At 30.3% G+C, this 17,140-nt stretch overlaps 1 protein-coding gene across 3 annotated transcripts in view; it reads left to right on the forward strand.

Annotated features, from left to right (window-relative positions):
• Nucleotides 1-17,140, forward strand: part of Trpm (transient receptor potential cation channel, subfamily M) — a 161,883-nt gene that overhangs the window by 34,014 nt on the left and 110,729 nt on the right. For 2 of the 3 annotated variants that reach the window (XM_089590071.1, XM_089590072.1), the window contains exons 4-5: nt 4,940-5,034; nt 7,845-7,927. In XM_089590071.1, the coding sequence (XP_089446197.1) occupies nt 4,972-5,034; nt 7,845-7,927 (146 nt within the window). In that variant the 5' untranslated portion in view covers nt 4,940-4,971. The remainder of the gene's footprint in view (nt 1-4,939; nt 5,035-7,844; nt 7,928-17,140) is intronic. The other variant, XM_089590073.1, reaches the window with a different exon arrangement.

Genomic DNA, 17,140 nt, shown 5'->3' on the forward strand with positions numbered 1-17,140 from the left:
GCAAAATTTCATAAGAAAATAATTTATAAAGATCTACATACAGAAGAACAAAATCTAATTGAAAAAGTTGATCGGAACTGGTTGAAAAATCTGGAAGAAAAGAAAGAGGATTAACTTAAAATGTAATTAAGCAAAGTAAAAAAGAAAAGAGAAAGATCTTCACAACAAAAACAAAAATAGAGCCCAACAACAAATTATCTAAAACAGATAATTGAAAACAAAATGTAAGTGTAACAATTCAAAGTTATTGTAAAATAAAACAGAAAACTCAAAAGCATATAATTAGTACACAGAAACGCTACATTAAAAAGTAGAGCAAACCAGCTTTTCACGTTATCGAATATAAATTCAAAAGAAGACTCAGAATATTCTCTCGTGCTTATGAACAGAGATCCAGTATTATATGAAGAGATTATAAAGCATAATGAGAGTGGAACTAGGTCACCTAAATAGAAAAGAGCTATAGTCAATGAGAGAAAATGAATTCTGGGAAAATCTAGACACTGAGTGTTCAATTATTTCTCGTATTACTTGTACTTCTACTCATTGGATTCAATAATCTAAATATTCTAGTTTTGGTCAGCTGAGTATAGTATACTATCAACTGTAACTATACAATATGAATGACTGACGACAAAAATAAAAAAGTAACTATGAGAGTAGTAACTACGAAGTCCGTTAGTGTGCATCAAAAAGATTTTCAACTTGGTCAGGAATGTATGACTTCCATACCTATAATTAGGTCCAAAATATCAACTTTCCGTCAGGAAACAATAAAAAAAATGTTTGTTATCTTAGTGATACCAACATTCTAATCTTGAGATAAGCTGTTGTAACAGAAGTTTCAATAATTGTGAATAATTACGAGCTAAAGGTACTAAAATTAATGGGAAAACTCTTTTTTAAAGTAGAGAAATCGAAGAAAAAGTACAAGTGATGATTCCAAATGTTGTAAAGATTAATGAAAATGCCAAGAAGAGTAAAATCTGCAAGCTAAAGAAAGCACTCTATAGATTAAAAACAAGACCAAAGAGATGGAACAAAATATTTACTTCAGCGATGTAAGAGCTAGGCTTAAAAAATGTCCTCTATGAAACATATTTATTCATATGAAAAAAGGAAGAAAATCTGAAAGTCATTGCAGTTACTACATGTAAATGATTTATTGATAGCAGGAAACAACCAAGAAAAGTTAGATAACGGTAAAAAGAGTTTGAGCTAAGCGTTTTACATGAAATATCTAGGAGAATATAAAATGTTCTTAAGTATGAATATATCTCTGCATAGAGATAAAAAAATTTTGTTTATTTGCTTAATTTTTTGAAAAATTATAAAAGATATTAGGATTTGATGAAAGTCTGGAGGGTTAATAAAAACTCGCAGGAGGCAGAGCCCCTAATAAAGAAAAAAATTGATGAAACGTTCAGTTAGATAAAAATACCTTGTACGTACATAAAAATTATCTTGAAAAGATTTAATATGATAAAGTGTATACCAAGATCTATACTAATAATAACTGGGCAATGAAAGTGACAGCTTCAAAGATGCAAACTATAAGAAGGAGGTTTTAAGAGCACGAAAGCCCTAAATAAAAACAAAAGTGCCGTAACTCATCTACCACAAAGTCAATTACATTCTTTAGAAGAAGATTGGTCGGATATAAAGAGGACATAGATATTTAAGAGGAACGTGTTGGCATAATTATCATAAATAGAACTGAAACATTAGAGGCATCAACAAATGCTAGTTTTAAAGATTGTGTAAGCTCAACTCGTACTGAAGGTAATTCATAAGACTATTTAATAATCAAGAAAGTGAATAAGTCATACATAAGCTTCCACTTTTTCGACTACTCAACTTGTGGTGCTCGACATGTCAGGTGTTTCATACACCACGATAAATGAGTCTTATAACATGACAAAGTTTGATAAGAATGTAGAGGAAATAAAAGAAGATTTGCTCGAAAGAGAAAAATTAGAAGTTAGAGTACATGTCTCAGTAACACAGAGATTTAATAAAATAGTTTGGGTATCAAGGAAAAGTAAAAGTACTTTGAACACAACTAAAAAATAATACCAATAACCACTACCGTTAGAAGCACATAAACTGCTTCGATAAAATGGTAAAATTAGATTCGGAACCCGAATGAACGTAAAATTTAAGTCAGAAGTATTTACTTGCTCAAAATAAAAGTACTAATACTTAATTTAAATGTGTTTACAGCTGCAGAAAATTAAGAGACTGGAGTTAGCTGAGTGTAAAAAGAAGGGAGTATTGGGCTGTAGACCTTGCCTGATTTTATGTCCGTGGCTGGTTGGCTAGCTATAGCTAACTGACTGACTTGATAACTCACCGCACAGCTGATGCAGTCTGGCTAAATTCGTGCTTGAGACCTTTTGCATAATCACAGTTTTCTTGTTTTATTACTTAAAACATTCTTTTGTACTTATTCAAGTTTTCTTTATTGAATTAGTGTCTGAATGAATCTATCCTCTGTAAGTACTTATTTTGACCTTGTTTTCTAGTCTTTATCTACAGAACTACTGATCCAACAGATCTTCTTGAGTAATGAACGTGAGTGCGTATTTATTGTGTAAATATTTCAAATACGCTTGTACTAAAATCGTCTGGGTACATGTCAGTATTGCATTAAATACAAGTTATTAGAAAACTAAGAAAGTGTACTAAAATAAAGTTCTATAAATATCACTATCTGGTCGACTGTGTTTGTACACGCATATTCATGTAGCTGTTGCGCCTCAGTGACTCACAATCAGTTAGAAAAATACAAAGTACTACTGTATGACGTTTATCACATGCGTACAAGGACTGGCTAGCTCTATGAATCACTATCTAAGTGTTTATCCACTATTTTTCCACTGTAATAATTATATACTAGGTAACCATAGCTTCTTTTTTTATAAAAAAATAGCGCTATCTAAGAAGAAATTTGCAACTTTAATGCTTACAGACAATAAAATTTGTAATTAGCTCTAGGACTATAATTATGTAAATATAATTTTATATTAAAAAAATTTTATCTCAAAGGTACACCGGTCAAGCACTTAAAAAAGAACTTTCGTACATTAGATTAAAATACCTTTTCCTACGTCTGGTGTTTTCCTTTACTTTAATTATTTACTGCATCATTTTTGAAAAGTACTCTTTGAAATAAATGCGCATCTTATAAAGGCAATCATAAACAGATCTCGAATTATATACTTGCTCCGTATTACATTGTGCTTGCTCTGTATTTTAACTTATCACATGCCGTACCTACTTACAATATGGTTTTTTAGCTGTGGTAGCGATATTTCTCGTGTTATTTTTCATCTTTGTGACAAGTTGCACAAATTAAATTTCAACAACTACAATAATCCACTGAAATGTGTATAAATTCATCCATTCAATTTCCCATGAAAATCTCAACCAATACAAAAAGTGCAGTGAAAAACTAAAACTGACTGTTAACGTTATAGATTGACAATACACTTATATTAATTGATAACCTACCGGATTATTATTTGTTTATAAAATCACAATCAATTATATTTTATATAAATGCTGTAAATCACGGAAAACACCATTAAAAATATTATGTTTAATAATCAAAAAATCAAACATCCATGTAAGATTTTTAAACTTGTTTGATTACATTTGTTATTTTCGAAGTGTTCCTAAAACTCATTATTTATCATTGCATGTATCATTTAAAAATTCTCTAAAAGTTTTTTTGTCTCTAAAACGCACAAGCTTTTAAAATAGACCAATTTTCACGCATGGTGTATTATTCACTCCACGATTGGTGTTTACTTAAAAAAAAATTTTGTTTACACAAATTTATTTTTTAACTTGATAGTTCATATTACAATTAATAGTCTTGTACAATTCCATAAACAAACTTATGAGGAACATAATTTTTAATTTAAAAAAAAACACAAATTTCAACAAAAGCTTGGAGCGTTAAAACAACATACATATTGTCAGTACAGAGGTAGATTTGTAGGTGGACATAAAACCCTAAAAAGCTATAAAATACACTTGAGCAACGCATAAAACACATTTATTTGGACTAATGATCGTCAGTCTTATCGTAGTTCTTATTACATGGAAAGCTCTTTGACTCGATGGAAAAAAATACACCTAACAATAAACCGATAAATATATATTTAGTCTGTTAATTAAGTAAAATGTAAGCGAATGCGCTCAAACCTTTGTAATTTTATCAAAAGTAATTAGATTAACAATGACAAAAGCCAAAATTTTGCCGCATTTTTTTTGTTCGTGCTGCGAAAGAGTATAGTATTGAATAAGGCAGACAATCCGGCCCTGTCAATGACCAGAACAATTTACTGCTGTTTAAGGTGCGGGCACCCAAACAAAAGTATGCGTGGCCTCTATCTTATTTCTTCTTTTTCCCAGTCCACTGCCTAGCTACCGTCGCTGGTCTTTCTTTCTCTTATCTGATGAAAATTTATCTTATCTCTCAAAACGACGGCTCGTGAGTCCAATTCTTACGTGCGCTCGAAACAGTTTCATGTGGTGTCTGACATTTCTTAGACTGTTTACGTGGGCTCACAGTTTGATCGTTTCCACTATTCTCTTTTTTTTCTTTTTTATTCTTCTCTGTTGTTATCAGCATCTGTCCTATTTGGATCCCCAATATTGTACAAAAAAACTTACTTGTGAATAGACAAAGCTCTGTTCGTGAAAAGATTTTATCATTCTTTAATTATAACCGCAATTTGGTGATACGTAATTAGTGTAATGAACGTAACGTACTTATTGTGGCTGAAGAATGCGGGAGTACACCTAATTCTTGGCGATGTATAGCCAATATGAAATCGAATACGGTGTTGTTAACTCTTTTTAATAGCTCTTTGAATGCATTTAATTTTTTTAGTGTTATAATTTCTTGTTCTCAATGGATGAATCATAGGTTAATATTGGCAAGTCCCAAGACTCAACAAGATGGCGATTGGAAGTGTAATCTGTGGAGCTAATACTCCGAGAATCAAAACAAAGAAGGCAAAGGTATATTGATTTTTTTTCTATAGTCTAATTTATAATGACTACTTTTCCATTACATTATGTTCTTTTTGTTGTTATAATTATTATTATCATTACTTTTAGTATTACTTGAATTATTGTTATCATAATTGTTATGATTAATTTTTTTTATTTTCATTAGTATTATTATTATTACTATTATTAGTATTTTTTTTCATTGTTATAATTATTATTATTTTTATTATTTAAATTACTGTTATTATAGGTGGGGATAGTAAGCAAAATCTTGTTATTAAAAAATATTTACTTCTGAAAAAATACATCAAAAGATAGTAAAGGATGATAATATGGAAATATTTAATTGTACAAACATAATTGTACTGGTTACTTTTACATACCCAACAATTAAGTTTGTGTGTGTGTTCATAGGCTTATTATTACTTCCAGAGCATGAAACAATATAAGACCGTATTGCTGTACTAGTTTCACATGACATTAATTAAAAACGCCATTCTATATATCCAACGTTTTGACTTCAATTTTGTTCAGACACTGCGATTAAACTGCTAAAGTAACTTATTTTGTTAAAAAGTAACTGCTAATATTATGAAATTTTCTAGAATGTATTTTACTCTAGGTATACATTTAAAAATGTACAGAATGTTTACTTCTAGATACTTAAAAAATTATAATCAAACCTGAATGTTAACTTTTTTGCAATTCAGATACTTTATTTGTCATATCAAAGCTCATGTATTAAATCGATTTTTCGAATTTAGGTGAAAATTAGAATATAAAAAATAGACTAAATTTAATAAATATACTGATTCCACATGTATGTGTCAAACTGTAAATAAATTAATTGTACCTAACCACGTATTATTGCTACACAAAAAGAACTTTATTAAACCGTAACAATGACCAATTAAACAAAATAGCAATAGTTGTTATTTTCAATACAAGTACAAATTTTTCGCTATCCCCTTACGTAATCATCACGATATTATGTCCAAAATACTGCATTATTACACAAATATTTGTAAGCTCACAAAAATTTGCATCAAACGTGTATTCGCAATTTTAATTCGCATGCGTTAGATGTTTCAACATGTCACAGTTGCAAGTAATGCTTATTTGTTAGTATATTATTTTAAACATTTTTTTTTAAATAAAATATATTCAAAAAAAAGATTTTATTGAAGTACGAAAACTGACACTAATTCTTAGACTTTTAGATAAATGTTTAACAATTTAAAGAAGCAACATTCATAAAACTGTCACGTAAAGCAGAAATTTAATTTTATAAGTCTTAAAAAAGAGTTCAAGAATAAGTGTCCTTTGTGTGCGTTTTTGTACATAATTATGTAAAGTTATTCAATAGTATTTATATTTTACATTACATTTTATTCATCATTCAGGTAGTTACGTATTGGAGCTTGAATTATTTATCCAAGTAATTAAGTGTCTGAAAACAATCATAAAAATAAAAATTTTACTGGTTACTTCGCGACAACGTCAATAGCATTCAAACTTATCAATGTATCGATTTTATACTTATATAATTAATCATGTCTTCACTTACAAAAAATTGTCAGTATGAATTAAGTGTTCGAATAATAAATGAAATTTTTTTTACTGCTTGCTTAGTTTAGGATTATTTGATTGTGCATTCAATTTGAAATACGTTATTATCAGAAATTTCATAATCATTGATTCTAGAAATTAAGTAAATAATTTTATATGTTTATGAAATCTTTTAAAGTGACTTCATCATTTTTTCCTGAGTGCTGACCTCGGAAAAAAAAAATTGACGCTGTAATTTAACTATTTCAGATATAATACTTAATAGCATGTTTTATAACCTCCTTCTCGAGCAAATAGCATTTAAAAAAAATTCTCATTTAAATACATTGTATGCACTACTTGGTCACAGTTTACACAGTTGTTACACGTCTTACGAGAACAGCGTGGAGCAAAAACTGCCTAACGGTATACGATCAGTTGTACATCTTACCCACACGATTTGATTATCATTGTTTCTTTTGTGTAATAATAAAATACATACTAATTACGTATAAAGTAAAAAGTAGTGAATAAATAAAAGTTTTAAGCAGTAACTTTCGTAAATTATTGGCTTATGAAATAAAACACATAAGTCTTAAATTCAAAAGTATTAGTATAGACTTCGAATTCTTTTAATTTTTGGGCTTGACCACCATGTTCTCAACATGTAAACAGTAACAAACTTTACACAATAATTGTATAAACCCTGACGTAGTAATGAAATGATTTCTACTTAAAGTGAAATTTCTGTGTCTTGATAAATCAAAACTAAGTTGTCATACCTATACGAATTATTTTTTGCTGAATTTATTTAATTATAATAATAAGTTTTTGACAACTTAGTTTACTTAAAAATCGACGAATAAGTAATTTATTATCTTCGGTGCCCGTGCAGATAGTAATATCAAAATATTCTTTTTCTTCCGATAAATAATCTAAAGTTTCTTTAGTAATTCAATTTATTTTTAATTAAAAATTTGACTAAGTCGTGTTGTGTACACACTCCTAGTAATATCAAAATATTATCTTCCTTCCAATAAATAATCTGAAGTTTCTTTGGTAATTCCATTTATTTTTAATTTAAAATGTGACTAAGTAGTATTATGTACACAGTCCTCGAAGCTCCCTCGCTTGGTATATAGCACTAAACAACGAAGCCTCTTTAGATACCTTCTAACTGACAATATTCCAAAAGATTCAGTTATACAATAAAATTCCTTATACTCAATCAATTGTGTTTATTAATGTACTCACCATTTACTTACTTTTAGACTACAGAAAGAAGTTGGATCGAAGCTACCTTTCAAAAAAGGGAATGTACAAAATTCATTCCAAGTGCAAAGGACGAGCACCGGTGAGTACTCGTGCCACGTAAATAACTATTTCTAGTGTTTAATTTACTTTTATTTGCTTTAAATGACAATTATTAGTAAGTTTATTTTAACTCCTCAAATATGTAACATGAAACAGACTCTCTATAAATATTTTAAATTACAATGAAATCAAAAATAAAAATTTTTTTTTTTATTAACGAATCAATTCCTAAACTACATAGAATTATGTAAAAATAATCAAATAGTTCTAGTTTTTAGTACTCAAGCTATCACAAAAAAATGTTAATTATCGTCGAAGAACGAAAACTGGAAATTATATTTTGAGGTGTAGATTTTACGCTGATTTTAACAATTGACTAAAAACCAAAATAACTTCAGAATCAAAGTTTTAAACCAATCAAATTATCTTTAACCTTTAAGGTTGAATTTAGTTGTCAGTTAAGTGTATTAAGAATATCGTATTGTATTATGTGATTCAAAAACAAATGTTTGAAGTTTATTCAATGTATTTCTTCTTTCACTTTTTAAATGAGAAAAATAATCCTAAAGTTTTTCTTAAACTTGTTTCTGTAACGAGACTAGTCCTTCTTCAAAATGATGGAAATGTAGGTACTGCTTGATTTTGATACATTGATCGTATTTCGAATATAATCTGCGATTTATTGAAAATTGCTATGCATAATATAAGAGCATTGTATTTATCAAGTTTTAACTATTGTGGTCCTAATTATTCTCGTACAAAAATGTGTCACTAGTATTTTTTTAATGAAGAAATATTCTAATATATATCGATAGTAATGTGTTTAGCAGTTCACGTGAAGGGGGGAGGGATAACTATCCAAGTATAAATTAATAAAAGCATATTGATAATTAGCTTCAGAATCAATCCATCCTATAAATCAAGTCTGGATACGTTGTGTTCGCAGTTTTGGATCTATTCTTGGCTAATTTTAGCTAATTAGCTGGATACCTTTAAGTACTGGATGATATCACGTGATAAGCACGTGTACCAAAGTATACACTATAGTTTTGTCCACTCACCGACGAGCTAGTGCAGACTGCTTATAATGCTACCCAGACTTGTTCGTAATATAACTAACAATTTAAAAGTATCAGCACGTAAGCGTAGTATCATCAGTTCCATTCGCATTAAGTACTTAAGAAAAACAAGATTTAAGAACTCGTTACAGAGTAACAAAGATTTAACGACTACGGGCTGTAAAAGTAACGAGGTTATGTTATCCGAAAAATATGAAATAAATAGTAATGAAAATGATGAAAAAATTTATTTAAAGTTACATGATAACGACAGTTTGTTTAATTAAAAGACATACAACTTTTGATTTTTCCCCTAGAAATCGGAATCAGAGTCCCAGTAAATTTTAAAAGTTAGATGTAATTTGTAGGAAATGTATTTACTCATTAATTTAATATCTTAATATACTGTTTTTGTATAGAGTGTTAACTTTTATATTTTGTGAATCTGTTCTATAACTTACCTAAATTTATTATAGATCTAAAACTACAAATACAATGTATCTAGCCTTCATCTATAGAATAGATCCACCCTAGATCCAGCTGTTCTACTTCTGTTTCTTTCGACCAACAAATTTTGAATAGAACATCATTGAGTATTTCCAAACGTCACATACCTGGTCGAAAGAAACAGAAGTAGAACAGCTGGATCTAGAAATATTTAAAACCAAGGGGTCTCTTTTCATAAATAGTGAGAAACTCTATGGACTTCTCACATGGAGGTTATTAAATTTAGCCTTTGTTGCATTTAAAACTTAAGATGACTTAGCTTAAGACTTGCTCTGAGAATCAAGTTGGAGGGGATAAGAAAATCTACACCAGCGCCCATGGTGTAAAAAAAGTGTAACCTGCGTGTGTTCCAGTATTGCTTTCCAACAACTTACCGGCAACTTTATCATGTCTTATGATATCGTATATCATAGTTAAGTTGCCAAAAAGTTGTCTGAGAACGGTACTGAAACATACCCCTGAAAGTACGCCACTGTACCAAATTGAATATGGAATCTTGTTTTTATACAATGTTTTGAAAAATAGAAATTGTATTGAAAAAAAATTGATGACAAAACATGTAAGACCAAAAACACTATTCATACAAGTTAATTAAATGATTTAAATTCATGAGTAATCATGAGTATATGGAGGTAATATTATTGATAAAGTAGTACTCCTAAAAGAAATCAGTTACCTTGTCTGCTCTGCATATATAGCAGATGTATAAAATATAGTGGTTGAAGTCTTGTGATTAATCTTTAAAATGGGTGGAAGCAGTTGCAGTGTATTATCAATGTTGTACCTTATGATTTTGAATCCAGTTTTTCATACAATATTTATTTTAACATTTTACATCCACACTTAAAATTTATGTCAAAAATAATTACTCTACTATAACCTCTGAATCTAACACTAATAGCTAACTTTTATACACCATTCGATGTATAGCAACTGCTTAAAATGATACAATAACTTTGAGAATCAACCAACATTGAAATTTTTCAATAAATTTTATTAACAGTACTAAATATTTTTAAAACAAACTTTTTTTATTTACAAACGTATGAAAAGGTATGGTTACGTACCTTCAGAATGCCAGTTTTCACCACAAGCGGAGGGTGCTCCGGTCATTCTTGGAGCGAATAGAGCTAAATGCCAGGGGTCATATTTTATACGTAGAAATATGTGATTAAGTTCGAATTTGACGTCAATGCCCCCATCTTATATTTCATGGTGTAATAAATACATAAGGTGGGCTCTTTAATCACCGAACAGATCAGCCAATCAGGAGGCTTGGAACAAGCGACCTTCCATATTGGATTTTCTACCAATGAGAGTAGAGAGTGCGTTGTTCAACTACTTACACTTTATTGCTGAAAATAAATACAACTCACCTCGAAAAGCAGTATTAAAATAAAAGGCCTTCTACGTACGATAACGAAAATTAGATAGCCAGAGATTACCAAAGAAACTGTTTTCTGATGTTAAAAATTCTCATAAAAAGAAAAAAAATTGTAAAATTTGTTTGTTGAAATATTTAATATACTGTATTCATTGTATATTTTACAAATAATCAAATGATTATATAGAATTATATTTGTATATAAAACTCCTATTTGCACCTAACATATTGTTATCATATAATTTATCGAGGAAATTGTTTATCCTATACTCTTGTTTACGTGTAGCAGTAGTTGAACAGTACGCTCTTTGCAATCTTTTATAGAAAATACAATATGGATGGTTGGCTGATCGGTTCGGTGGCTGAAGAGTCCATTTTATGTATTTATTACACCATGTTATATTTTAATGTGCACTGCGGGTAACATACAGTCATTCTTAAAATTAATTACGATTTATCAAAAACCAAAATATCACTCAGCAGCTGGGGCTTTATCACGACTTTTGACATATCACGAAAACCGAAAAGTTTTCTCCATATTCCCTTTAAAACAACTAAAAATGACGATAATGCATATGCGCAGTTAAAAGACTATCGAAAAAAATACTCACTTTTACGAGATCTCAAATATCGTGATAAAGCCCCAGGGGCTCAAAAGTAGACTTTCTTTCGATAATCCTTGGACTATGCAAGCGTGTAACCCTCGTTTCTACTTATTTTACAGAAATCATCGCAAAAAATTTTAAGTCGTACCATGTATAAAAATATCGTCATCAGACCCTGCTTGCGTGTTAGCAAGGAGAACTGCATGCGATAGACATAACGATCATTCAGCTGCAAGATATAAGAACAGGTGGATGGAACAGCTGAAGGGGGTTAGAGTGGTACAGTTAGCCTTAAAAGTTGGTTTAAATTAAAAATTAGTGTTTTTTATCATTGTTCTTGATAAATTATGTGAGCTATTCCATATTTTTTAGCAGAAAGTTACTAATAAGGGAGAAAATAAAATATTAATATTTCAAAATTGAATTGATGCGCAATGTTTTATTTCTCGTCTGCCTTATGTATATAGATATAACAATCGTATTTTGTTGCAACTTTCAATTAAATTATTCCTCAAATCGTGGCAGCAGGCTTTCTCAAATTTAGATATCTTATTCTAATTGTGATTTTCAATGCATATATTATTATTTACAATAAGATACTAGTATTTTGAAAGATTTGTAAAAATATTTTCGAAGTTATTGGTAAAAATGTGAATGTCGTAACGACATTTTCATAAGAGCCTACGTTTTTGACTCTAACTATGCTATTTTTTTTCTTAAAAAACTAAAAAACGCTACGGTTCCTGGAATTTGAATATGTTGTTAACATATTCAAAACACAAGCAATCATTGGTATTTAACTATAGCGTCACAAGAGAAACGCAGGCAATAAGGCTAGGTGACAGCTATGTATTAAATCTATAATTTTGACCTCCATTTAATTTAAAGGCTTCTGTGGTGAGAGAAAACCTTCTGCTTAGGTGGTCGGGTATTTCAAAAGCCTGTACTTTTCGCATGCACATTCTTCATCGATGCTTATTGTAAAAGTTGGGGAAACATCCGTGAGAACTCGTGGATTTCATGTGAAACACATTCAAACATAATCTTTTATAAGTGTAATAAATATGTCAATGTATAAAAAACATGCAAAATAGTTTTACGTCACTTCTTGTGACGTACGCTCCCAAAGCAACAGAAATTACCTCGCATACAATTACAGGTAGACCTTGCGAACTCAAGGATTAGTATGAGAACTATTAATTTTCAAGCTTAACCACTATGGGATGTATGATTATTAAGAATTTTGTATACATTGTATCTATATATTTTCATACACACGGAAATGGCCATTGGTGAGGTTGAAATTCTTAGTATGAATTCACAAGTTAACACTAACGCTTAATAGTGTATCTCATGTACTTAAAGCTAGCACAACACTTTCGCTGTATATCTTCCTATGTATTATGTAGTCATTTTGAGTAGGGTTAAATCATACCACATAAAAATGCTCCCTCAAGCAGCGCATTACAGTAACTACCAAAAGGTTGAACTTTTAACGTAAAAATTGTCATTTAAAACATATAACATCAAGTTTAAAGTCGAGTATTGTAACTAACGTTTTATGTTCGTAAGCCGAATCTTCCAAGACCGCATCTCATCTAACATCTCAGTATGTTTGTATATCAAGATTACTATACTAATGCTAGATAATAAAAAAAGTTTTACTTTCTGATTCGCAACCTTGTACAAATGTTACTACATAAACTGGCTAAAAAGTCGTAAGCACGTTTTAATTCCATCTACTCATGTACGTTGACGAGTTTCTAGCCAGTTTGTGTATAGTAACACCTCCTAGACATACGTAATGTACTTAAACAAATTTCTGAACCATGCAAATATAAATAGTTGATAATTAAATATATATGTACACCAAAAATAGATGGTACATTATTATTGAATTTACGTTTTTTTTTTTTTTTTCGTTATAAAAAATTAACACTTTGTTCCCAAATTATCAAACTCATTAGAAAAATACCAAATAGTGACTGGATTTCTCGATTCGCCGTGCACATGAAGAAAAGTAGCTCTCCAGTAGCGTCTATTTGCAACTTGAAGCTATAGCATTCCTTGATACACGTAAGGTAAATGTATCAATGCTTGGTCCCAAAGACTGGCCACAATCACAATTTTACGATTCACACAAATTTTTGCAGCTGTAAAAAATGTTTTTATTAATATTCACGCTTAAAAATTACATAAATTTCATTGTTAATAGTTATCTCGATGATACTTTAACCAAGAAATTAGAAAACAGTGTTTCTAGATAGTGATTTTGATCGACTAGCCAGGCTTTGGGACATCTGTCAACGTAACCTCACTTTTAGTGTGTTCTAATAACTGACCAATGTTAATTGCGTGCAATTCATATGACTGGCCAGTTATTGGGACTTGAAGTTTCGGCCACAGGGACAAGTTTTTTCAACAGTGGCCAAGAATTGGAACATTCTATCACGTCCAATAATAAATAAAAGCTTTTTTTGTGTGTATGTAAAAAATTATTTCTTTTTGGTACAGCTTAAAATAGTGTTATAGCTATAAAATAATACCTATTAGGACTTGAAATTTTACTTTTTTTATAATTATGGAGTACTTGAGAAATTGGTCTACTAAGATGGCCAACGTTTGGTACATTTACCTTACCTTATATTAAATCAAGGAAAAATGTTCATTTCAGTTTATGATAGTAATGTAGCTAGTTACAAGATAATATGAATATCCACTTTGTTATAAAAATATATGTTAAATGATTTTCATACTCGTATCATTTACAAGGTCGAAACAAAAATGGAAGTTTTGGTACTGTTGTGACGGTAAGATACACACACAAGTAAACGTCATGCTCACTTCTACTACTGCACTAATCTATCGATCTATCCGCGGTTACTGTGCTCAGCTTTGTTTTTATCGTATAATTTACGTATACACGAGAATTACTTTTCATTTACTCCATAAACAACTCTTTTGAGTAACGTTTTTTTCAACGACAGCTCTGACAAAGGCAGTTTATTATTTTGACAACCAATTATAAGGCACTTTGCTTTGATTCACCACTTTTACCACCTCGTGATTGGCTGTCAAAATAACGAACAATCATTGTTGAAGTTATACTCAGATATCGTTGAAATAAACACCTCTGAAAAAAAATTTCTAGTTTTGCAACAAAATTCTTTTTCTCCATATAGGAAGCTTTGTAATGATTGAGGACTGACAGATCGATGTAACATACTATTTTCTCAACTTAAGAACCAAGTATGTTACTTTGGCAAAAATTTTCATGTATGCATGGGTATATGGATATAATCATTCATATTTCTGGACTTCTCTGAGCCATATAGATGTGATATGGCTTATTCTTTTTTATTTTACAACTCTTATTGCCACTGGTACCTACATAAAAAAATTTAGTTTTACCGATTTGTTTCTGTTTTAAAATGATTTTTTTTCGATCTCTGTATGTAAATTAGGAGCCCTAGTTTTCATCGTTCATCTTTCTCGAGTATCAAAGCCTCGTGAAAAATGGAATATTGTATCGAATATTACATTTATCACAGTTTTTAACACACGTGGAGAAAACATAAGTTGATCTCGTATACATCCGATTCAAGAAATCATTTGCCTTCCGTAGTATTATTGGAGTTTTGTTCATGGTTTATTATTGATAGAAACGAAAATCGGCTGCATGAAAATGGTAACTGCAATCATAATGTGTGTTAGACAGATGATTCATCAAAAAAAAAAAAATTGACACGTAGGATTCCTAGAGACTCCAACATCTGGTATCAAAGCATATTAGTATTCCATCTGAAGCATGAACAACCAGTGAGTATCCAAAGAGATAGTATGCCTGTCACAGCAGAGTTGACGAAACCAATATAGATCGATTTGTTAGCAAAAATTTTAATAATAACCAAGTTAAAAGCCTTTGACTTGTCAGTGGTAATCATGATTTCGAATTTTTCCTCATCGGTAACCAGTCTGTAGTCGAATTCAATTTTTTAACGAAGCTGTAGATGCCCTGTAGATATTTCTAAAGTCAGACTGAAATCTATCCAACAGCTCTTCACTCCGTACGTATTAAAGCATTACCATAGAGCCATAGATTTAGGAATCTTGCTGCACTTAAAATTCTAACTGGACGAAAATTACTAACCGTATTTGCTGCAATACTTTTGGGCATTGGAGTCATTGTAGCTCTCTTTTACACTTGCAAATGAAAGTATTGCAAAGCTTTTAATTGTTGGTTAAGTCGTGTAGATTTATTTGTACAAAATGTATCATTATTTTTATCTACGATTATAATTCACAATTTTTTACTGTTTCTGACAGCATCTGAGATTAAAACATAAGTTTAAGAGACTAATTGGAAAAGTTGTGGCTTCAAATTAAAATCTTCTATAGAACAGAACGTATGTTTTCTGTTATAATTGTTTAGTGGTATACTTCATTTTATAAGCGAATGAGTAATTAAAAAAAAGCATTAGGCTCAAAGTTTAACAGTATCTTGTTACTAGTTAGTAGTTGGTGAAAAATACATGGCCTTAGAAGGTCAAACTAGGCAATGGTAGAAGTAATACATGGTACTGGGGTTGCAACAATAATGGAGGGTTTAAATCTGAGCAGTAAAGGACCCATAAATCTCTTCAGGTATCAATCACGATCAACCTGACGGTGCTGGCAAGACAAAACCACAAATGAGAGAGTTTGAAATTTTCTTGAATGAAAAGCCGTCGTTAATTGACCTTATACAAACCTACAGCTCTTTTATATTGACATCAGAAAAAATGTTTCAAATAGCAGTATAGATAGCTGGCGCAAAATCATTGTAAACTATTTTCGGTTTGCATAGCAGCTGTCATCTTTTGCACTAGCAATGCAAAATCATCAGAATATTTTCATATGAGACAGTTCTTTTTGCTTTGAAGTGACAAAAATTTAACGATACATATATTATTATGGTAATGAACTGCAGGTGATTATGTAAAAAATTTAGGGCAACTGGAGAAAGTGCCGTTCATAAAAACTTTAGGTTGTTTTGCTAAGAACTAAAAATTGGTGTCTGTTAAAAATAGAATAGTATTTCTTTGTTTGTCATCAATTAATGAAAATTTTTGAACAGTAGGCAATGTGGAACTTAATGATAATTTTACTTGAATCAAGTTTAGATAACTTTCATACTTTCCAGTAGAACAAGTCCAACGCTGCAATTTGTCACACAAAACTCTTTTAAATGTGTACATAAGACTTTATTGTAACGTGAGTTGTTTGAAGAACGGCTAAAGTTGTAAAGACGCACGTATGTTTGCTGCCAGGGTTATGAAGAAACTAAATAGTTCAGGGACGAACCCAAAAGTCACAATAAATCAATTAGTCGAGTTTTAAATACTCTAGGTCGATTTTAAGCTCAGTGCACCAACAAGATGATAATAAATAAATACAATATATGCATGTATAGGTATAAATTATCAAATAACAAATCAAAAGCTAAATAATGGTTCATTTTTTATTTGAGACTACTGAAAAAGTAGATAATCCCTTACCCCAAACTTCACACATTTTTTCTTTTTTATTCCTGACTCAATACTTTCAGTTTTTTAAAATATAAGGATAATAAATTGTTTTAAAAAGTTATGAAATGACGGAAAGTAATGTACTACGCTGAGTTTCTCTTGAGGAAAAATTGTGTATAACTACTTAAAAAC

Source organism: Copidosoma floridanum, unplaced genomic scaffold, assembly GCF_036245765.1.
Source record: "Copidosoma floridanum isolate Cflo_tuat_1 unplaced genomic scaffold, Cflo_Japanese_pri ptg000011l, whole genome shotgun sequence".
Classification (NCBI taxonomy): domain Eukaryota; kingdom Metazoa; phylum Arthropoda; class Insecta; order Hymenoptera; family Encyrtidae; genus Copidosoma; species Copidosoma floridanum.